At 40.4% G+C, this 25,843-nt stretch overlaps 1 protein-coding gene across 3 annotated transcripts in view; it reads right to left on the reverse strand.

Annotated features, from left to right (window-relative positions):
* Window positions 1-20,546, reverse strand: part of LOC139695162 (uncharacterized) — a 647,990-nt gene extending 627,444 nt beyond the window's left edge. For all 3 annotated transcript variants that reach the window (XM_071593822.1, XM_071593823.1, XM_071593821.1), the window contains exon 1: window positions 20,222-20,546. In XM_071593822.1, coding sequence (XP_071449923.1) covers window positions 20,222-20,303 — 82 coding nt within the window. In that variant the 5' untranslated portion in view covers window positions 20,304-20,546. The remainder of the gene's footprint in view (window positions 1-20,221) is intronic.
* Window positions 20,547-25,843: the final 5,297 nt, after the last annotated feature.

The raw sequence follows: 25,843 nt of genomic DNA on the forward strand, positions 1-25,843 counted from the left end.
CAGTCTTCCCGCGAGGAAGGAGGTCGCGTCTCTTCCCACCGCGTTAAGAGAGCGTTAAGTATTTAGCTCCAAGGTTTGGAGCGCCATTAATCGCTCCAAGTATCGATTCCTCGATATATAATCTCGAAGGCATTTTGGGTCGCGATCATCTCCGCTGCTAAATGCAACGGACACTTAGCAGAGTTCAATCTCAATATCAGCAACAGAATCCGTTACCCCGTGCCCCGCAGGACTTCATTTGAAGTGGAAATCGATGTTCCTGGTCCAGGCGAATGCAGGACAGTAGATTATTGGTGATTTTCATTAGAGGGAACGCCCAAGCTTCAGGCTGGCTACCGTTTATTTCGTTAAAACATGCTTTAAATATTAATGCTAACCATATTTCATAGGATAGACTAGAAATTAGTGGCGTTGGGGTTAATGTATTTGCAGGTATATCTATTTCAAATTCTTGTTGGATGAGCGAAATTTGTTAAATAAAAGCGAATCATTACTATAAATGGTTTAACACTAAGAAGAAAGACTCAAGGTCAGGGACGATCAGGGTCTCCTATACACACTCAGCGATCTAGCGTAACCACTCACATTGATTCTCTGTAGTTATGCTCATGGTCATAAGCAATGTGCATGATTTTATTGCGACGCGACTATATTTTGATGAATTTTAATCGTGTTTACGAGTACAATAGTCAAATCTATTTTTCCCAGAGAATGCGCATTACTTTTATGATGTGCCCCTTACCTGTCACTTGCGTTGACTAAGATATGGTTGCCAGGTCCACTGGGCAGTTTGAAAACTTTTTCGTATTTCGTGCCTGCAAATATAAACATGTCGAATTTTCGTCACAAAACACGTCTCCTTCGCAGTAATTATTGGAATGTGGAATAATAATTGAAAAACTCCGACTATTGGGTGCTATCACAAGCCCACACATCTTATTCCAGTGGAATAACATTTATTACATTAGCAATCCTGATTTTCAATGGATTTTACGATTCAAATCAATTCGAGGGGAAGAAATTTTATGCAAACACCTCTTAAAAATTGCTGCACGTTAAAATATATTATCTAAATTATATTTGCTCAGGACTAAACCCGTGAATACTTTAAATGCCCTACGAATAGCGAAGACCACGTTCTAGTGGAGGCCTGACGTGATTGAAAGCTTTTTTTTAATCAAATGGAACTTAAAAGAGGGATTAAAAGAAAAATTAGATAATTTATGCAACTCTAAAAAATGTCATATTTTTGTAAGGAGATGACGGGTACGACAATGCTGGGAAGTAAGGATGCTATGGAAAATTATTGAATTATTGACACCCAGTGGACATTTGTAATTCCGTACCATAATTTTGACTAAATTACTTTATTCCTAATATTCCTTTTATTACTTTGTTATTTTCATACTACTCTCATATCAATTATTTATTTGTACAAAATCTGAAATTTTACCATTCTCTCTTTCAAAGATTTTCCTTTTTTTTCATGATAGCCCACCACAACAAACACAATAATTCCAAAAAGTGTTTAAAGAATGAGGAGATAATGGTCATCTCATCTCAATGAGAAGGGGGAATCATAGTAATGCCAACGTCGTGAGGTTTTTTTACCGCAGTTAAATTCTTAAAGTGTCAGAGTTTCTAAGTCCTTGAAGTTTTTTTTTCACTGACAATAATATTATAAGGCAGTTAATCCGATCCGTGGCTTCCGTCTCTGCAACAACACCCCCTCCCAACAGAAATACTTGGACCAGCTACATGAATCTCTCAGAAAATGTGGATACCCTGAAAGACTACTGAACAGTAAAATCCTCAAACCGTCAACCCAATACACTCCCCTCCCCAAACCAAATCGCCCAAAATGCCCTAATCTTATCACCACTTTCTTCCCCGGGACACACAAAATTAAACATCTAATCCGTGACCTCTTCCCAATTATTAACAACATTCAGTCCACATCACTTTTATTCCCACACTGTCCCTCTGTTTCGTTTAAACGCCCTTCGAACTTGCGAGACATCTTCAAGTCCACAAAACCAACTGCGAGCACCCCCGTCTCTCCCACCCCTATCTGCACCATGCAACCGCCCACGCTGCAAATGCTGTCATCTTCTAAGACCCTCCCCCTCACTCAGTACCAACTCCCAACCGCGCGCCACCTGTACCTCAAAAAATATTATATATCGCCTCTCCTGTAGCTTCTGCCCTGCCTTCTACGTGGGCGAATGCACGACCACACTCTCCCTCCGCATGAATAACCACCGATATTCCACCAAATCTCCCACCTTTCTTAATTATCCCATTCCTACTCACACCGCTTCCCACAATCAATCTTTTGATGACTGTTTCTCCGTTTCGGTGATTGAAATCCTTCCCAAATCTGCTAGCATAATAGAGGTGAGAACCCGCGAGATGGCGCATATCTGGGTGGCCCAATCATTTAAACCCCCCGGGCTGAACCAAGCCCACTGAATGCATCAATTGGCTGCCTACATATCCCCCCCACCCCCTTGTTCATTTCCTATTGGTCCCTTTACCTCTCCTTCCCCCACCTCTCCCCCGCACATCCTCTCCGCTATTCCCCGAGAACGCCATTCTGAAGACGACAGCCGAGCTGTCGAAACGTCAAATCACATATTGTGAGTGTCCTTTCTTTGTGTATCTATATTCTACAAATCTACATCCGTGTTTATATATGTGTGTGTGTGTGTGTGTGTATGTGTGTGTGCGTGTGCGTGTTTGTGAGAGTGTGTGTGTGTGTGTATGTGGGTCGCGGAAGTCCAGTGAGTAGAGCGTTGGACTACTGACCGGAGGGTCCCAGGTTCGATTCCCGGGCAAGGCACTCTGGGCACCTGCAGCTCCGCACAAGCAATGTGATTTTTAGGGTACCAGATCTTCCTGGGATACCATAACCGGCGTAGGGAAAGGAACTGGCCCCCCTACCCTGATGTGTGAATTCCACATGCCGTCGGGCTTAGTACTGGGTAAACTCTGCCACCACCTACCAAACCGACCTTCTGGTTGATTACTGTGCTTATGTTTAATTACAGTCCGTCCCAAACATTGAATACGTTGTGTAACAATATTTATTCCATTCGTTTCATTTAGATGCTCAATTATCACTGGCACAATATTACATACAAAATATATGGGGTGATTTTTGGCACTGACTTGAAAGATCATCCTCATTTCCAACATCTCACGTGGAATTGCATTCTGCAGGTCTGCAGAATGTTAAGTTAAGGAACTGAGTATCTCTAGGCGGTTTTGTAGAAATTTGAAATTTAAAATGAAATGAAGTTGTTTTTTTCTCGTTCTTGTGACCACATTGTGCCAACGGAAACAAGTGATGCTAAATGAGTTACAACAGGATCTAGAATCATAGTTACTTGATCTACAAATAAAAGAGGCGAGATTAAGCCTTTTAGAAAGGTACTGAGGTTCCCTAACAGTTTCCAGCGAAAAGCATTACGATGCAATTGTAATACATTGCCGGATAAAAGGGAGAAGGGCATGAAATGTGTATATGCTTATAATTTTAGTGCTTTCCATAATTTGGAAAGAAGTCTTAAGTGTATTTTATCAATAACAATTCAATCTGTGTTTTAAGGTAGTGCAATTTTAGCAGTAATTGAGTTATGCATCTACAGAAAACCGTTGTTCCACAGAAAACCATGTTCAGAAAACATGGTTTTACTATTCGCTTAATTATATGATGTTTTATAAAAATGTTGAATTTTATGGTATTATCATTATTTCTGTCAAACGTTATGATTAAAGGATCTCTCTGTTGTCCTCATGTCTTATCAATGTTTAAACCCAAAATATGAAAATCCAAATTAAGGAAAGAGTACGGGTGGATTTTGATCAAACGCGCCTTAGAAGATTTAAAATATCAGCATTAAAATCGGACAATGATCCGTTCAAATGCAAGAAAAATTATAAATGGATGTTTTCCGCACATTATCACCATAATTCACCCACAATGCTCTCTGATGAAATTTGGGGCAAAGAGTATTGCGGTCTTGGAATCGCTCAATTTGTGACTCTCAGAAGTAAAATGTGCATTTGAGTTAAATGTAGCAATTTAAGTAGTATTTCCACGTCTTACTGTACACTTTAGTGATTTATAACTGGACATAAAAAAACATAAAAATCAGTAGGTAATGATTAGTTCCAATGTCTTGAATATATGAAAACATTTCAGACATCATTTTGCAGTACAAATCGATCCGGTAAGTAATTAAGGTCTCTTCCGGTTTACGGGGTCCCGTTCAAAGTTAATTGGGGCTCTAAAACGTACTTCAATGTATTGCTCCGATACTTTCCAAAATTAATATCGCTCCTATAACTCGGATTTCTGGAGTCCGCGTCATGGAATCGACTGTTAGCAACAGGAGCCAGTTTGAAACTGCCACTTCATATCACCGAGTGCACGAATAAACAATGGCCATAACCTTTTTTATGTTTTTACATTTTCTTAACAGCTTCAGTTAAACTTTGCGAGAGTCCCAATTTTATTCGATTATCACTCCAATCTTTCGAGCAATCATTAATTGAATTTTTTTACAGAACAATTAGCAGGCTCCCGAAAAAGGTATATTACTTCAGCATCTAAATATTTGTCATACAAGTATACTCGACCCGCAGAGAATCTGTTAAGGTGGATTGTTAAGAGACATGAATGTATTATTCTATTAATATTAAAAGGGATCAAATGCTTTAAAATGAAATATTTATTGCTGCATATTTTTATGCTAGGAATATTGGGAAACGTAGCCTAGTTTTTCGGAGGTATATAGACGCTGGTTTCAGAGAATATCAAAATTAGTAAACGATCAATTTACATGGAGAACGCAATCAATGGCAGTTAACTTGATTGAAGAAGTAAAAAATTAGCGAAGGCATTTCGTGGCACGTGTCAGGTTCTCTGAACCTAAATCTAGTATTAGAAGCAAAACAGTCAGCGTGAATGAGAGGTATTTGAGGTGTGATAAAGAAGAGTTGGACAGTGAAAAAGGATAAAGAGGAAGTTTTAAATATTGTGAGGGAAGGGATGAAATTACGAGAAATTCAAAGTAGTCGGGAAATTTAGGTGATGTGGACACAATGTCGTCTTAAAAATTGTAGAGAGCATGCCAGAGAATTAAAGGAAAGGTACAATAAAAAAGCAGTTAAAAGTAATGACAAACCGTAGAAAGAATATATATAAAAGAACAGGGCCCACTAAAAAAGTAATCCGCGTTCCTTGGGAAAATAGATTTATTGATCCTCCTTGTAAAATTGCTTAAAATTGTACAAAATACTCTCCCCCCCCCCCTGCATCAATAATACACATGCGTGGAGACGTGTCTGGCACGCCGAAGAGGGAAGGAACCCTGTAACTCCTCTCGACAGGAATGTCTCTCCCAGGAACGTTGTTGTAACATGCTTTTGGATGTTTTCCACGGTCTCCCAATGCTTTCCTTTCAGCACTCTCTCTCTCTTCACTCGGGGAAATAAAAAAAAGTCGCACGGAGACAAGTCGGGATTGTTAGGGGGCTTAGGGGTGGTGCTCTGGGCGAGGAAGTTGGTAACGATGAAGGACGTGTGGCTGGTGGAATTGTAATGTTGGAGCTTACCGTGTATTTGCCGTGTTACAAAGTCAAAAACCACACTTTACGCGGAGGCACATCTTCTTTCCGCTCAGACCGTTCGGAGCAAACTGGCGACTGGCGATTGGCAAACTGGCACCCCACCATATTTCCCGACCAGGTTTACCGCGCTGCCATGGATAGTTGCGTAACATTGAAATCATGCGCATTTCTTTCATAATTGACCACGTGTAGTCAGTTGACAATAATTTATAAATGCAACAACATAGTTATTACTTGTGAGTCACCGTAAAAAAAGCTATCCCCAATAGTCCATGCTTCATACCAATTAATCTATTTGACTACTATTACTATTAATAATTCTAATGTTACCCCCTGTTTGTTACAAAATGCAAACGAACACACCTTTAAAATCACCGTAATTCTTTCTCTCTCTCTCCCTAATATTTTTTTCTCTCCTCGAGGGCATAAATCTATCGTTCTCCAAATTCCCGCTGTACTTCCCGTCTAATCTCTCGCAATGCCAGCTCATCTTCTTTGATTAACAATTAGTAATTAAAAATTAACATATATTGCAACCACTATTATCCGCCATTTAAAATGAAGTGAAGCCAAGTTGAATGAATATTCATCATTTTCTTCATCCTTATTTCACTCCCTAAATAAGACGTTTCTGTTTCATCACGGCGAATCAGAATGCCAACTTAAAGGGTACATGCCACCATTTCTATCCGCTGTGTACCAAATAAAGTCCTGAATTACTACAGAGAGCATGACTCTCTTCCACTTCTTGGATATCGGCTCTTTCTGGTTTATTTAATCAGTCAAAATTTATTGGAAAACTCATTTTCTATAATAGAATGAAGTTATTTTATGAATCGTAAGATATAGTAGACATTAGAAAGCGTCCATTTCCTGCTTTTTTTACGTCTTATCTGGGACATCTGGCAGAGATCAATTTGATAGAGGATATTGCATCAAAGTGGACACAGGCATTCTTTACTAACAAAGTGTAGGATTCTCAGAGGATTTCACCTCCAACTTCAAAGTTATCCCTCAAATTGCATTATATATTAATAATGTCAAGTTGGACAAAATGTGGAAGTAATCGAACTTGATAGCGTTTCACGCCTGTTATGAAATGTGAAGCATGAACTTTTCTTTCCCCATCGCACGCTAAGCATAAGACTCTATTGCTAACCTGAAATATCAAGGATGAGTCATTCTGAATTTGAGAGGACGAATCATGAGGTTCTCGATTCACAGACATTATTTCTCATTTCTAAGAGAGGTATAAACGTTACAGGGCTGTTTGTTAACTTTACTCGGTAAACTTCATAGGCAAACGCGAAATCTCTGTTAGTTACATAATTTGGTGCATAGTGATTTTTGTATTTAGGAATATTTCAGCTGGCTTTTATTTAAGCGTATATCACTTCGTGACAGTTATTGGCGAATATTTTTATAGATTTCTGTAGAAATTTTAATTCCATTTTAGTTTAAATGCAGTCGCGGCGCATATTCACTTTTCTTGTTTTTCTTAACCTTATCCAAGAGATTAAAAGTTAATGTTTTGAGGTAATCCACCGTTTAAGGTAGTCTTTGGATGGGCACAACTAACAAATAAAAATTTCAATATCCTAACATAACCCACTCCCATATCATACTCTACCACAAGACCCTCTTCATCTCTGTGTACTTCCTCCCTTCATGCCATCCAACATCCCTATCCTTTTTCTATCCCTGTTTCCTCGTTTACCTGACATTCTCCCCGCTATTACAGTCTTCAAACTCTCATTGCCGATAAATGCGCCCTCCATCCATTTTTTCCTGCCTCCTTATGATCTCCACCAACAATCCCCTCTCTTCGCACACCATACCTAGCCATACTTCCTCGTTTGTTTCCCTTTCGGTCCGTTTCACCTTCCCCATTCTTTTCCAATCCCACTTTTCAAAATCATCCAATCTTCCTTTTATCATCCTACTTTAATGGTCACGTCTCCGCGCCGTACATAGCTACGCTCCATATCAAAGTTTTCACGATTCTTTTCTTAATATCCTTACTCAATGTCCTTGTCATCAACTCCCTCCTCCTCGTGAAAGCCTCTTTGCCTAGCGCAATTCTTCTCCTTACGTCCCTACTACATTGACCGTGTTGGTCCAAAAAAAATCCGAGATACGTAAACTGTTCTACCTGCTCTATTTTTTGTCTTCCTATTTTAATGTTTAGTTTAGCCTCTGTCTTTTTAGAAAATCGCATAATATTTGCAGTATTCATATTGATTCTCATCCTAATATCTATTGAACTAAAATTTCAATTTACTCATTAATTTTTGCAACCCGTTTACCTGGCAAACAAACTAGAGCTAGGTCATTAACAAGATAAGGGGCAACCCTGCCTTACACCTCTTCCTAACACTCCCCATCCGGACTCCCCGTTCCCCGCTCGCACCTGAGCAGTCTGAGATATATACAGTTTGTGGTTTAGCGGCTTTGTCCCTCCAATCTACTCCAATTTTCTGCAATGTACTCATTAGTTTTCCCCAGTGCACTCTATCTGACACCCTTTCGATATCTAGGAATCACACAAAAACGTCCTGATTGATTTCAATATTCCTCTAGATTAGTGATCTCCGTCTATGAATATCTTAGGTTTTTCTACGATATAATCTCCTCATATTCACCGTCTCCTGATGGCGCACAAATTTATTGGCCCCTCCTGGGAAATGCGTGGAGTATACGATATAGACTCACGCGCCCTTGAATCCACCGGCGTGATTTATATGACACCCTGCGTTTTTCGCATCAGCTGTTGTCTGCCGCCCGGCCCTGCTAAGGAGGGTGCCTGCCGCCCCTTGCCACCCTCCGACTCGGCGTTCCCTGTTTCACGCTGGCAACCGTGTCTGTGGCCTTTGCATGAGCGCAGGGTGGACGGGTGGGAGTTCAATAGGGTAGGGTCTCCACTCCGACCCCGTCTCCCCGCGAGCGCCGGCCACTGGTTGGATATTCGAAGCGGCAATATGTCACTGCAAGGGCGGTTCCGAAAGAGGAAGCGGATGCCGGTGGGACCGGAAGTTGCGCTCTGCAGTCCGACAGGTGGCGCTGTTGGGGCGTACCCCTCCCCGTCCCCCCGCCCCCGAATGAAAGAGCTCTTTCTTTCCCCGCCAGCAACCCACCCCCCAACGCCCGCCTCCTCACGCGCCCGCTTCGACACAAATTGCCCACTATAAATGTAATGCGCATTATCTGGGAAATAGAGTTTTCATACTATTTACGTACTTTTACAAATGCTTCAAATTCTCCGAAATACTCTCCCACCGCATCAATACTACATTTGCGGAGACGTGTTTGCCACGCTTAAGAAGGCACCCTAAAACCGCTATCGACGGGAATGTCTCCCTCAGAAACGTTGAGTACCATGCTTCTGGATGTTTTCCACGGTCTCCCAATGCTTTGCTTTCAGCTCTCTCTCTCTCTCTTCAGTCGGGGCACAACAGAAAAGTCGCACGGAGCCAAGTAAGGACTGTAAGGAGCTAAGGGGCTACAGGGGTGGTGCTCCAGGCCAGGAATTTGGTAACGATGAAGGTCGTGTGACTGAGAACATTGTTCTGGTGGAGCTTGACCGTATTTTTGCTCTGTTACAAACTCAAAAACACACTTAACGTGGAAGCTCATCCTTCCTCTCAGATTTCTAGGAGCAAACAGGTCCCCGGCTACATTGGAAGAGTAGACTCCCCACCACAAATACCGACCGGTTTTACCGCGCTGCGAGGGATATTTGAGTCACAGTAAAATCATGCGAATAACTTCAATTATGGACCATTTAGCCACCGTTACCTCGAATCCCCCCATCGCGTCAACCTGCCAAATATACGGATTGAACAAGGCGACTTAGGCTCACGCGTTTTAGTAAAGGAGGCGTTTAACACTGCAGGCGGGCCAGGGTTGCGAATTTCCAAGTGGTTGTTCGCAAATTGTGAGGAAATAATGCGCCCAAATACACCCGGTTGAACGAACCGGAGGTGATAAGACGTTATTCGTCGCAAGCTGGCTCTGGGAGGTCGTAAATCCACTCAAGTGTAGCGAATAAAAGTGAGCAACCGTGAGGCGAATGTGGGTGGTGATAAACAAATGTGCCAAATTTCATCGTTAATTCGCTGACGTTGTTAGCGTGAAAGCAGTGGCAACATTTACACCCTAATTAGCATAGGTTTTTAAGAAAGCGTGGAACATCGGCACAAACTTCGGTTGGAGCATTCGTTGCACTCAAAGCATCATCGGGCATATGAATACGGGGAAAAATAATAACATTGTTTTGTTATTGCCGCACTACATTACGAAACTCCATAAGAAAATACTCTCCAAATGTGAAATGTGTAAACATTACCCTAAACTTTATAGTTTATAAGGTTTATAGTTTGTCGGTAAATCACTTCTTATCTAATTTAAAACCAAATAATATTTCCTTTGAAACCTTATGATATTATAGAAAAATATCGCTTTTTTCTATCTATGTTTCTATGCATGATAGTATACATGTATTTATGTATATACATATATTAGTATATACATATATGTATGCATACATATATATATATATATATATATATATATATACATATATATATATATTTATATATATATATATATATATATATATATATATATATATATATATATATATATATATATATCTATGCATGATAGTATACATGTATTTATGTATATACATATATTAGTATATACATATATGTATGCATACATATATATATATATATATATACATATATATATATATATATATATATATATATATATATATATATATATATATATATATATATATATATGCATACATATATGTATATACTAATATATGTATATACATTAATACATGTATACTATCATGCATATATATATATATATATATATATATATATATATATATATATATATATATATATATATATATATATATATATATATATATATATATATATGCATGGAAGGAATCCGACCGGAAGACTTTGTGAGATCAGTGTTAGTTCCTATTCCGAAAAGGGTAAATTGTGAGGACTACAGGACAATAAAGTTGATATCCCACGAAGCTAAAGTTGTTCTCCGGATTATAAACAAAAGGATAGAGAGTGGGGAAAATGATTACTTAGGGGATGACCAGTTTGTGTTTAGGAAGGGGATAGGTACGCGTGATGCCATTGCAGTAATGAGATTTATAATCGAGAGGTATATAGAATACAACCAAGAGGTGTTTGCCTGTTTTGTAGATTTCGAAAAAGCGTTTGATATTGAATTGGGAAAAACTCATGAGTATATTGAAAAAATAGGATGTCGTAGTTAATGTCTCAGACTACACAGGTTCGGATGGGGAACGGGAAGTCCGGATGGGCAGTGTTAGGAAGAGGTGTTAGGCAGGGTTGCCCATTATCACCGTTGCTGTTCAACCTGTATGAAGAGGAAATGTATAAAGAGACATGGGAAGAGATGGAGGTAGGAATCAAAGTCGGAGGAAAATTCGTAAAATCAGTTAGGTTAAGTTTGCCAGTAAGGCAAGGGGTTGCAAGCATTGCTTAGTGAATTGGAAATTCAGTGCGACAGGTATGGGATGTGAATCAATATTAATCAAATAAAGGTTATGCGATTTTCTAGACCGAAAAAGGCTAACCTAAACATTAAAATAGGAGGGCCAAAACTAGAGCAGGTAGAACAGTTTACGTATGTGGGAAGTGTTTTGGACCAACACGGTCAAACTGGTAGGGTCATAAGGAGAAGAATTGCGCTGGGCAAAGAGGCTTTCACAAGGAGAAGGGAGTTGATGACAGGGACTTTGAGTAAGGATGTTAAGAAGGACTCATAAAAACAAAATTTTTACATGAAGCGTAGCTATGTACGGTGCGGAAACGTAGTCATTGAAGCAGGAGGATAGACGTAGATTGGAGGCTTTTGAAATGTGGGTGTGGAGAAGAATGGAGAAGGTGAAATGGACAGGGAAGAAAACAAATGAGGAAGTACTTGGCATGGTGGGCGAAGAGAGGGGTTTGTTGGGTGAAATCCTATGGAGGCAGGACAAGTGGATGAAGGGGGTATTGACCGTCAGTGAGATGTTGAAGACTGTTATTAAGGGTAGAATGCTAGGCAAACGAGGAAAGGGAAGGAACAGGATAGGGGTGTTGGACGGGATGAAGGGAGGAAGAGGGTACTCAGAGATGAAGAGGGACCTGATGTAAAGTAGGATGTTGTGTTTTGCTGGGGGTCACAAATAGTTGAATTAGTAATTTTGTCATTCCAAAAACCTAACTTAACTGGCAGATTACCGAATAATAATATATATATATATATATATAAAAAGGAGATAGCTTCAGGCGTCACTTTGTGGAAACGATACATATAGAAAAAGAAAACTTCGACGCTCAACGTCACCTGAAGATGACGCTGAGCGTCGAAACCTAGGTCGTGAATAAATATTTTATGTGGAAAAACCAAGTTTTCTTTTTCAATATATATATATATATATATATATATGTTTTTATACATGTGTATATGTATATGTTTTTATATATTATATATATTTATATATATACATATATATATGTTTGTATATGTGTATATGTATATATATATATATATATATATATACACACACATTCTTTATATATATACACACACATATATATATATATATATGTATATATATATATATATATATAACTTAAACCAATCAAAAAATATAAAATGTTGCGTTTAGCATAAAATCTTTGATACATGAGAATGGATAGGAAACAATGTCTGAAAAATCACGAAGTTAATGACTTTGGATTACGAAAATCACAATGCAAAGTTATTTTTTTTAGGTTATGAAATTATCGATTAATCTTTTTTGTCAAGAATTAATTGTATAATGACCATAGTATTTTATGGAATATTTGTTAAGCGCTGAGTCTTTCAGTAAATAATAATGCGTATAGTATTTAGCCTGGATGAAATCTTTACGATATGTAAAAGGTGTACACGTAATAGCTGCTGTGGATTACTTACTAAAACTTACCATTCTTGACTTTAGCCTTTGAATCATTTCTATTAGACTATCATTTCATTTGAATCGGATGAGTTTTTAAGTATTTGGTTTGAGATATAGAAAATCATCGAAAATGGGCATTTTAAGTTGGAAAATATCGCCAATATCGTTGGAAATTGGCGCACGAGTAACTCTCCTCTGGCAGAGGGACGCCCTTTGCCCCCTCCCCCCCACGGTCGCTCCCAAGGGCCCCTCGCCCCATCCTCCCCTCAGCATCCCGAGCACGTTGGGTGGCGGGATCGCACCAATGGAACGTTTGACCTTGTGTGTGTTCGCAAACCGTGAGTCCCGGCGGCCCGAGCCGGAAACATAACACCGAGACACAATAGATCCCGGCAGGAACTTGGCCGTGACAATTAAAAAGATCCGAGATGCATGCGGTCAGCTTTGACTGTCACCGCACGGATGGGTTAGGTAGGACTCGATGGTTTCGTGATCAATGCACGGTGCACTCGTCCCATCCGCTACTTCGTCTGCATATGGGAACAGCCCTGCCGGACATCTTAAGGGAGGTTTTTGTACAAATTGTGCAGTGAAAAACGAATCAGTAAATGAGTCCCTTCTCTCCAATAATATGTCCTCCTCTCATCTGAAAATGCTTCTGCAGAAAAATATTTTATGATTCTCTTCCGTAGCAGAACAACTAATCCCTGTATAAATCCCCACTGGTGTTTTTTTAGTTATTTTCCTCGTTTACATAGCGAGTCACTGTGCGTCCACATCTGCATGCTGTATTGAAATCCACCTCGATGATGCGTGCCCGGGCGTGATTGCATGCACCGGAATCAAATCGCTTAACTCCCTTTCGTCATATTTTGCGATGCGGTTATTAAATCAATGTTGGCAGCAAACGGTTGCACATAATGGTGGTCAATGAACATTGATCGTACTTAATATATGGCAAGCATTTTATAATTCTAATTGACGATTGCAAGTTTTTTTGGTGCAGTTAGTTTTTTACTTCTAAATATTAAAAAACAGTTTTTCTCTGCCTAACACATTTACAATCTGATGTGACCGCTACATATGAGAATTAACGATACTCTCCCTGACAGTTATTCTTGGCGACAGTTTGCAATTTAATACAAATGCGGAGGAGTATGCTGTATTAGATTTTTCTTATTTTGACCTCATGGTACCCGACGCTTATTTCAGCCGAGCGAGCGCCCTCAACGTCAGTATTATGACGCCAGTCATCCTTACCTTGAATAATGTCACAAATCAACGACAGTCATATGCACGAAGTTATTTGTTCTGCGCCAGATGGGGTTGTTTCGTCTTATAATTTATTAATTGCGTTTAATGATTATGATCGTGGCATTTTAAAGCCCCTCTCTCTCTCTCTGTAAATGCTGTTAGTCTCCCTCTTCCAGGGTCCATTGTTGTCGCTGCAGGGATCTGCAAATTATTGGTCGTCCTTCCCTGGCTCAAAGCCTAACAACAAGTCCCAAATTCGCCTTTGCAGTGAATCACACCGCTTCCCCTCTTTGTTCGATCCAGGTTAAGAGATTTTCTCCTCTCGTTAGCCTGATTTCCTCTCGGAAGCGCGGAAATAATCTGCACGCGATTACTTTTACAGGAGGAAAATATTTATTCAGATAGAATATCCCTACGAATAAAAAACGATTATTATTTTATTTTAGGATATTTGAAGTAAGAAACTTGATACGGCTATCTGGAAAAACAGGTACAAACGTGAGAATATATTTTATATTTGAAGGATTTGGTAAAAAATAGATTGAAAAAATGAAAGAGCTAAGATTCTAGGTCCCATAAATCAAAGCTAGACACCGGTGAATCACACTTTAGTGATAGAGAGAATCTCAATTAGAATAAGCTATTACTTCCCATCGAAATTTCTTCGCGATCACATTTTTTTGCCATTGGCCAGCAGCTTTGCTAATGGCCCCTCGACCTGAAGATTCTAGGATTTTGGAGCTTGAGCCCTGCAGACACAAATATCCACTCAAGTCACCACGAGCAGCACATTGGAATCCCGTCTTGAATGCAGAGATAATAGAACCAACGCCGGAAAACCTCCGAAAGCATTACTCAGAATAATTTCAATTGGCTTTCAAAAGCTTTGGTCGATATTCGCCATTACAACTTCATCTAGATTTAAGTTGCATGAAAACGTTTTATTGGTTGCTCTACCGACCAATTGACTTGATCGATAGACACGTTGACTCCAGCATGGAGCAATTTTTACGCTTGATGGAAGCCGTGGAGGGTAGGCTATCGCCAACGTTTTTAACTAAATCCTATGCTGTGAGTGATTTAGTTTTAGATTTATTTGCGAACCCACAATTATGATCATCACTGCGATATGTATAATCGCAAGTCCCCGGCACCTGGAAACTGCCGCCGCCCCACTGACAGACGACCCACAGCGAAATCCTTCAAGTGAGTGCCCCTCCCCACCATCGCGGGGGTGGGAGATGGTGGGAGATGGCTCCCACCATCTCCCACCCCCGCGAAAAATCTTAGGTCCCCGTGACCCTCCGAGTAGGAAGCCCCGCAGAGGACGTAGGGTTACGTGTGACAAGAGATTTGACCCAGCGGTGATCAGCGGATCCCAGTCGTATTTCCTCGGATGAAAGAAAGCGAAATCGGAATAAGACATTCAGAAGCGGATGGGTTAGCTTAATGGGTAACTATTGACCTGAAGGATGGGGTTGGATTCCGGGCCTCCGAAAACAGGAAATCTTGAAACATACCATCTTGGATTTTGCGTTGTTTAGGAATGGAATAAATTATGGAAATGCTGCCATGGATGCAAATCAGAAAAATGTCGTCATATTAATATAGGTTTCGCTTATTAAAAAGATCTTCATCGCAAAAACCAGATCTTCCCAGCCGTCGTTTCCCACTGACGACACAAAGAAATGAACACTTCCCTCTCTAGCACTGCTAAGCGTTGATTTCGCACACCTTATGGCACGGTGCGGTAGCCTATCAAACCTATTCTTCGTGTTCATTACTTCAGGTTTTCCCATTTTCGGAGTCCCTATTGTTTTCTTTTCGAGACTTATGCATTGGTTTCCCCCAGGACATATCCCTACTTATCTTCACGCAGAATAATTTTACCGATTCTACAAGTATTATGTTGGAGTCAGTGTTTTCGGGTGAAATACCCCTCCTCCCCAAATTTATTGGAGCACATTTATTCAAATTTAAATAACCATTAATCCATTGGAGTACCATGGTTTGAGATAATCCCCCTACACTTGTAGTTTTCCTCTTCCATTTTTATTATCAGTAATATTTAATTTTTTTATTATGATCGGCGCCGCGAGCGGAAATAGTTTATTACTTTTCTTTTAAATTGCGTTATTATACACCATTTTACATGCATGGTGGAAGAAATTTTTGAATCACCCATATTGAAACAATGTCAATTTAAGTAATTTGATATGGTATTTATACAAACTCTATCATAAAATGAAACTTAGTAGCGTGATTAAAATATATTTTGAGTGCTAGGTTTGGAATCACTCGCGAACGTTAAATTACGAATTGCATCTCTTGTGCAAATTGGTAGGTTACGCAGTGATGTTGAATATGTATTATTACCCCCATCGTACTAACTTAGGAGAGATCATGCCAATAATATCAGAGAGGGGTTAAGCGTATAACAGGTAGATTTGGGATGTCATTTTTCCATGAACAATTAGGGATCAGAATAACGTTTTTCGACCGCGATCGGATAAAAATGCCACGCACCCTTGCGGTGGTATGTAGGGTTACATAAATAAATGAATAAATAAAAAGTTTGAAAATTCTCCCTAAATGATATGATACGTGATACCGACCGTTTGGGAAACGATAGGTATGCGAATTCCGAAAACTGCAGAATCTAGCGAGTAGTCTTGCATCATGGCATCACCCGCTGCTTACCTATTCTAAGATTACCCTATTCTTTTTTCCCCATCTCCTTTCTTTCCTTCGCTTATTGAATGTTGCTCGAGTCAAATTGCAATGAAAACACATTTTCCCCGGTAATCCTTCCATTTCTATTTAGTTTACCTCAGGTTTATCTATGTTTATCTGCAGTCTACAGGCCTGTAAAATATTTTTTCTACCCTCTAGTTGATGTTTTCTCTGCAGAATTGCCAAGTAAAGTTTGCTTGCGGTTGTGCCATAGTTTATAACCTCTTTTCGAAATATTTATTCCATTTCGCTTCGAAGGAGGATGGCGGTCGACTGTAGAGAAGTACGCCATAATTCAAGGAAGCCAGTCAAACACGTGACTTTTTCTCCACACGTTCTGTTTACGTGGGTGTCCGCATGTTTGACCTCTGTACTTGATCTGCAATCAAACAGCCAGCGATAACTGATGCAAACCATTACCGAAGCGCACTCTTTGAAAGTAGTAGTCATCGAATGTTTCCGTGAAGTACCTTCGTATATTTGGCCTTCTCTTCGAGTGGCAGTTGAGTGGAATCGAGCAGGGTATACGCGTCATGACCTAAATGCGCCAAAGACCAAATGGTTAAGTGGGCAGCTCGGGTACTTGAAATACAAAGGTACATAACCCCAGTAGATTTTTTAAAAGATTAATAATCATTAATAGCTGGGGCACCGACTTGACACGGTTTGGTCATGGTCCCTACAAACTATTATTACCTATCCTCTTGGATTTCATTGATTTCTTCTCCCGAGATTAATTTTGATGGCAATTAATTCATTCCTAATTCAACTCTTTGGATTATTTATCCCCCTTCAAGTCGTCCCAAGCGTTTATCTCTCCCTTCGCATTCACTAGTCAGCCGACATTCTGCCTTGCATTGCTACAGATTTAGATACTCTCTGTCTTGAGATTTAGATACTCTCTGACTTGCATTACCTCAATCTTTATTTTCTACCTTTCCAGAATTTTTTTATCGTTATATATCATCTATCATGTTCCCTTTCACCTTCTATAGTCAACCTATTTTCTGCATTATACCCCCATCCAATAAACCTCCCAGCTGCCTCCCATTAAAATACCTCACAGACTAAAATTCATAATTTCAACTCTGCCTTCAAATCACATCTTATACATTCACCTCTACTAAAGGAACCTGCACTTTTTCTATCATCTTTGTACATGACTTGTCCACAACAAAAGTATTCCTGTAATAATAATGTACCTCCGTTACTGTTCGAAACACCAGGGCTGGCGCCCAAGTTCTATATCATGCCAACCTATTATTACCACTACTGTTATGTTTCTTCTGCTTCCCATTTCTTGGGTCTTCCTCGTTGCATACGAGTACATTGAATCGATTTGCACGTAAGTTTTTAAGTAACGATATCAAATTGATTTCAAAGAGAAAGACTGTAATTGACCCTAGAGAAACGATAATAATTACATAGAATGGGTGTTGTTCTTTCTTTTGAATTGATCTAAAATACTGGGATATTCATACTAATATTAAACAAGCGAAGTCCTTATTAGAGAATGATTACGCTGGTAAGAGCGAGAGGATGTCATTCACATGTTAAAGCTTAGACCGTTAGCGTGTGATTTGATTTGCCTTAATTTTTAAATATTACTCAAAATAATTTCCGGAGTGGGAATTTCATTCTGTGAAACCCCTCCGACATTATCAACACTCCTTTTACTCCTCCCACCGAAGGAAGATGGACATTTATTCCCCTTCGACCCCAAAAGATTAATCTTACGTTTCACAGAAATCCGCGCCGCCGTGGCTTTTGCTGGTGCAAGACAGCTGAGAAGAATCTGCTAGGGTTCTACCGTGGAAAAAACTCCGGACATTGGCCCGGCGCCAGAACAGTGGCGCCTCGACCTTACCTACACGTTTTCTGTCTCGGTGAAAATTCTGATGGATGATGCCGTTTAAAGGTCTTTTCTTAAGTAGAACGTATTGACACTTTTACTATTACTCCACGTTTTTCGCGAACTATGAAAATGCTATTAAATGTCCTTGTTGACAGGGAAAGAGTCGTACAAAATTTAATGGGTGCCAATTAAACAACATGTCGTAATAGTGGGAAATCAATGAGCAAAATTTAAATTTGAATAATTTCCACAATTGCCGCGTAACGTTGCGAAATGCGGGATTCGTTATGAGTTTCGATGATAAAATTTCTATTCCTCTTCAGTAATATTCCATCCGATATCCCGCAGTACCTGACAAGACCTTTTCAATTAACTACTTGATTAGGATTTGGCAAAAGCGCATGCATTCTCTTCTAGAGAAAAGGAATCTTCACCATTTAATGCAGCGATGGATTAAATTCTAGTTTTCATCATTAAATAAATTGTATAGCCAAACGAAAAGCAAGAAAATTAGTATTCGATTATTTACACTGTTATTATCATTATTAATTTCCATTAAAAAAAATAGAATATCCAAAATGCTGTTATTTTATTTCGCGTACAAAAAGAGAAAGTGGAGGTAATTCTGAGAGTGCCAGCGAATAAATATATTGACACATAATTCATTAACACGGAGATATTTTCATGGCGGTGGCACGCTAATTATCTTCCATGAATTCTACAGCGACGTGTTGCTTTTTAAACAATATATATATATATATATATATACATACATATATATATATATATAAATATATATATATATATTTATATATATTTATAAATATATATATATATATATATATATATATATATATATATATATATATATATATATATATATATATACATATATATATATAAATATATATATATATAAATATATATATATATATATATATATATATATGCGGGTCGCGGTAGTCCAGTGGTTAGAGCGTTGGGCTGCTGACCAGAGGGTCCCGGGTTCCATTCCCGGGCAAGGCACTCTGGGCACCTGCAGCTCCACCCAAGCTAAAGTGATTTTTCGGGTACCAGGTCTTCCTGGGAAACCATAACCGGCACAGGGAAAGGAACTGGCCCCCCTACCCTGATGTTTGAATTACACGCGCCGAATAGGGCTTAGTACTGGGTGAACTCTACCATCACCTACTAAACCGACCTTCGGGTTGATTACTGTATATATATATATATATATATATATATATATATATATATATATATATATATATATATATATATATATATATATATATGTATATATATAAGAAGCACTATTTTATTTGCAGAACACAAACACTAGAGGCACTCTCCAGGTTTCAGAAAAACGTTATTGACCCATATCTGTAAAAAAAACGCGAATGAGTTCATTACTGGTAAGTCAGTGTAAAAGGGGTGTGGGAGGGAAGGAGAACTGCGACAAGGAGGCCCTAAGAAATTGTTGATTCTTTTTATTTTGCGATGCACATGGTGGAAATGTGGGAAAAGTTTACGGAAAGGGAGAAGGCGAAAGGGAATCTGTTTGGAAGGAGGCGCTCCCGCGGGATGGCGTGGGTGGGGAGGGGGGACCAGGGGTCAGATGGTGGGGGTGGCTGGAAGGGGGAAGAACTTCCGGAAGATCTCGACTGCCCAATGGGGCGTCTCCTTCTGGTATTTTTAAACGGAAAGGAATGGCGAGATTGGGCCGGGAGCACAAAGAGTCGCACTCACCGTTGATGATGGCAGCGGCGGCGAACAGCAGAACGAAGGCCGCGGAGACCGCGGAAGGTGACCCTCTCTTTAGGGGCGCCATCGCTCCGACCCTCGGGCGACCTCCCGCACCGCGCCTCCGACAACACACCTCGCCACCAAATATCCCAGTGGAGGAGACGATAGGAAATAAGGAACTCGACCGTAGTTTCGTCGTGGGGTTGGGGGAGTTTTTCTTTCTTTTTGTTTTTTAAAATTCCCGTGGATTCTATTTTCCCGCGCGTCGTAGGCCGGCCACGCCAAAGCAGCCCGGACACGCCCGCGAAACCTCTACCCGCTGCGGCGATCGTGTAAGCACTGGCGACCCCCCTCCGGCGCGTGGCAATTGGGAGGGGGGTGGGCGGGGAGGCGGACCGAGCGCACTGCCGCCTGGCGGGGACGGTGGGAAACGCCGCAGTGGAACGAAAATACACCCCAATTCCCTCCCTCGCCCCACTCCGCCCCGTTGCAACCCCTCGCACTCACATGTGCCTCCCCCCGTCGGCCCTGCCGCCCATGAAGCCAGCTCGTTTTGCTTTGGGGGGGTTTCGTGAGGTGCGTGTGTCTGCGTGAGAAGCGGTGGACAGTTATAGAAATGTGTAGGCGCTCAAGGGAGAGGAGGGGTGTGTGTTTCATTCTGGAAGGTGGGCCAAAATGGGGTGGCACGGTGGGGAGGGAAGGAAGTCTCCGGAGCCTAGGGCAAAACGTGATGATGTCCATAAATGACGTCACGTGCGCGGAGAGGGTGAAATTTGTGGTATTTTTCTGCGGGCGTGGGAGAACATTGCGGGAATAATTAGCTCCCTCTGGATTAATTTACGTTATACGTGGGCTATGCAACTGTTTAAGAGGAAACAAAATTTAAGGATGAGAGACTGCAATTTTATTTCGGGCATGAAAATATAATGTAAGCGCTTAACCGCATTCTGGTTAACACACACAAACGCACTCACATAACCATATGTATGTGTGTATATGTATGTATATATATGTGAAAAAAAAAAAAATATATATATATACTTATTTTTATTAGGTAATCTATCGATTAAGGAAGATTTTTGCAGGGACACAGCTACTAATTACATATTTTGTGACTCCTAAAAAAATCCAGCATGCTACTCTACATCAGGTCCCTCTTCATCTCTGAGTACTTTCTTCCCCCCTTCATCCCGTCCAACATCCCTATCCTGTTCCTTCCCTTTCCTCGTTTGCCAAACATTCTCCCCTCTATGACAGTCTTCAACATCTCATTTTTGGTCAATACCCCCTTCAACCATTTTTCCTGCCTCCATAGGATTTCTCCCAGCAGTCCCCTCTCCTTGTCCACCCTACTTCCTAGTTTGTTTTCTTCTCTGTCCATTTCACCTTCTCCATTCTTCTCCACACCCACATTTCAAAAGCCTCCAATCTACGTCTATCCTCCTGCTTCAATGACCACGTTTCCGCGCCGTACATAGCAACGCTCCATATCAAAGTTTTTACGGGTCTTTTCTTAATATCCTTACCCAACGTCCATCTCATCAACTCCCTCTTCCTTGTGAAATCCTCTTTGCCTAGCGCAATTCTTCTCCTTACATCCCTGCTACTTTGACCGTGTAGGTCCAAAACACTTCCCAGATACGTAAACTGATCTTCCTGTTCTAGTTTTTTCCCTCATATTATAATGTTTACCTTAAGCTTTTTCTTCCTAGAAATTCGCATAACCTTTGAAGGATTTCGGGTTTTCTCGGCGTATGGTATTCAAGAAGTTCTCTCGGGTTTCCCACCGGGTCAGGATGCAGTACACCGACGTTTCGATGGTTGACTCTGCCATCGTCTTCAGGGTGCAGTTACAAAAATAGAAAATACACGGTAACGCACCCGATTGGCCTTAGCGGAGCACAACAACGCTTCCGACCAATCAGGGCACTCCTAAGGCTTGGCGGAGAGAATAAATACCAGGCCTTTTTTATGCTCTGAACGTCACCATTAAGACAATGGCAGAGTCAGCTACCGAAACGTCGGTGTACTGCAACCTGACCCGGTGGAAAACCCTACAGAACTTCTTGTACGCAAAACCTTTGATTTATTAATTTTGATTCTTATTCCATGCCTGTCACACTGATTTCCTACTCACTCAGAAATGCTTGCAACCCACTGGGACACAGACAAACTAAAGCGTCGTCATCAGCAAACCTAACTGATTTTACAAATTCCCCGACCTTCTTCATTCCTACCTCCAGTTCTTCCCATGCCTCTTTAATTATTTCCTCTGCATACAGGTTGAAAAGCAACGGTGATAATGGGCAACCCTGCCTTACACCTCTTCTTAACACTGCCCATCCGGATTCCCCGTTTCCCACCAGCACTTGAGCAGTCTGAGACATGTACAGGTTGCGTATTAGCCTCCTTTCCCTCCAATCTATTCCCATTTTCTGCAATATACTCATTATCTTTTCCCAATTCATAATATCAAACGCTTTTTCGAAATCCACGAAACAGGCAAATACTTCCTGATTGTATTCTATATTTTTCTCGATTAATAATCTCATTACTGCAATGGCATCACGCATACCTCTCCCCTTCCTAAACCCAAACTGATCATCCCCTAAGTAAACATTTGCCCGACTCTCTATCCTTTAGTTTACGATCCTGAGAACAACTTTAGCTGCGTGGGATATCGAACTTATTGTCCTGTAGTCCTCACATGATATAGCCTTCACCTTTTTCGGAATAGGAACTAAAACTGATTTCACAGTCTTCCGGCCAAATTCCTAGTAAATACTACGAATCAGCCCATAAAGCCTTTCCCTCCAAACCTTTCCTAAACATTTCAAAGGTTCCGCGGGAATGTTATCCACCCCCACGGCCTTATTTAGTTTCATCTCCCTTAATGCCTTTCCTATCTCATTGTCTAGTATTCTTGGACCTAAGCTATCTTCCTCTACGTCATATTCTTTTTCTATGTCTAACTTTGTTGGTCGAAGTCCTTTACAATACAGTTCTCCTCTATACTCCCTCCATCCCTCTTGGATCATTCCTGTGTCAACTATTACCTTACCGGCCTTATCTATAACTGTTAGCATAGATCCCCCTTTCTTACTTCCCGATAAAGATTTAACTTTGCTGTACAGCGCACCGATTTCACCCATCGTCTGCAGACTTTCCATATCCTCGCACTGCGTATTCCGCCATGATGCTTTTTCTTTATTTGTTGCCTGCCTCAATTTATTGTTTAACCCTTTGTACCTCATTTTGCCTATCTCTGTATTTACATTCATCCATTTTCGCCGCTCATCCATCATTGTAATTATCCCATCCGTGATCCATGGTTTCCTAGTCCTTTTAGCGTTAACGTTTCCAATAGTGCCTTTTGAGGCTTTAGACAACCCTTTCTTGATACTTTCCAATTTTTCTTCGAAAGTATATACCTCTTTACCATCCCCCATGATTTCCTCAACCGCCTGTTTGTATTCCTTCCTTTTCAAACCATTTAATGCTTCTACATCCCATTTTCTAGCTCGCCGCCCCTGCCTTATCTTTTTGAAAAGGACGCTACATTTCATAACAACTAAATTGTGGTCAGAATCCGCATCCACTCCCGGGAAGCTGTGCGAATCTATCACACCGTTCCTAAACCTGGTTCTAACCAGGATATAATCTAGCTGATATCTTTCATAGTCACCTGGCATATTTCATGTATACCTGCGTCTTTTGTGGTAACAAAACCAAGTGTTGGTGATGACTAGCCCCTGTCTCCTGCAGAAGTCAACTGCTTTCTCCCCGCGGTCATTCTTCGTACCTCAACCGTCGTCCCCGACCTCATCACCAGCTCTTCCTTCGCCTGCCGTTGCATTCCAATCGCCCATCACTATCAAATCTTTTAATATATATATATATATATTTATATATATGTGTTGTTTTGAAATGGGCGTCCATTTCAAAAAGATAAGGCAGGGGCGGTTGGCTAGAAAATTGAAGGTGGAATCATTACAATGCAACAATTTCAGAGTGTAAAAATCATTCGCCTTGACTGGGATTCGAACCCAGATCCCTCAATATCCGGTCGAGTGCTTTAGCCACTTAAGCTACCGAGGCGTCCTCTTAAACTCCGAAATTTTGAGGCTTTTAAAGGAACAAGATGTTGTGACGAAGTACCGTACATACAATGTCACAGGCATTCGTAGTCGTGCGCGAGGCGCTACAGTCCACGAGGTTAAAGCCAACTTTAAACACTTATGGTGTTTTCACTTTGACAAATTGCAAAGATTGGAATATATTAGAAATATATATCTTTGGAATTTGTGGAATCATTAAATGTTTTGAAAATGTACACAACAGACGGTAGAGGAAATCATGGAGAATGGTAAAGAGCTAAGTACTATCGTAGAAAAATTGGTAAGGTTCAAGACAGGGTTTTCGAAAGACGCAAAAGACAATATTGGAAACGTTTATGCGAAAAGGACTAGGAAACCATGTATCACGTATGAGATGATTACAAAGATGGATGAGCGGCGAAAATGGAAGAATGTAGATACAGAATTAGGCAAAATGAAGTACAAAGAATTAAACAATAAATTGAGGCAGGCTACAAATATAGCAAAAGAAGCATGGTGGAAGACGTGGTTTGAGGATATGGAAAGTCTGCGGAGGTAGGGTGAAATGGATGCGTAAAAACTTTGATATGGAACGTAGCTATGTACTGTGCGGAAACGTTGTCCTTGAGGCAAGAGGATAGACATAGACTGAAGGCTTTTTAAATGTGGGTTGGAAGAAGAATGGAAAAGGTGGAATGGACAGAGAAGAAAACAAATGAGGAAGTACTTAGTCTTGTGGGCAAAGAGAGGGGTTTGTTGGAAAAAATCCTATGGAGGCAGGAAAAGTGGATGAAGGGGGTATTGAACGGCAGTGGGATGTTGAAGACTGTGATTAAGGGGAGAATGTTAGGCAAACGAGGAAAGGGAAGGAACAGGATAGGTATGTTGAACGAGATGAAGGGAGGAAGAAAGTACTCAGAGATGAAGAAGGGTCTGATGTAGAGTAGGATACTGGAATTTGTATTTTGTTAGGAATCATAAAATATTTATTTTGTAGCTGTGTCAATCCAAAAACCTACCTTAACCGGAAGATTTCCTAATATATATATATATATATATATATATATATATATATATATATATATATATATATATATATATATATATATATATATATGCGGGTCGCGGTAGTCCAGTGGTTAGAGCGTTGGACTGCTGACCAGAGGGTCCCGGGGTCGATTCCCGGGCAAGGCACTCTGGGCACCTGCAGCTCCACCCAAGCTAAGGTGATTTCTCGGGTACCAGGTTTTCTTGGGATACCATAACCGGCACAAAGAAAGGAACTGTCTCACCATTCCTGATGTGTGAAATTCGCACGACGTCGTGCTTAGTAGTGGGTGAACTCTGCCATCACCAACTAAACTGACCTTAGGGTTGATTACTCTGTTTATGGTTTTCTTATATATACATACATCAATACAAACTCGAAATCCTCCCGAATATGTATGCAATGTATTGCACACGAATATTCATTTACTGCAAGGAGGAGGGTTAGTAACACAGAGTTTGGAAACACAGATATTGAGCG

The sequence above is a fragment of the Hetaerina americana genome, unplaced genomic scaffold (genome assembly GCF_022747635.1).
Source record: "Hetaerina americana unplaced genomic scaffold, ioHetAmer1.1.p SCAF_6, whole genome shotgun sequence".
NCBI classification, from domain to species: domain Eukaryota; kingdom Metazoa; phylum Arthropoda; class Insecta; order Odonata; family Calopterygidae; genus Hetaerina; species Hetaerina americana.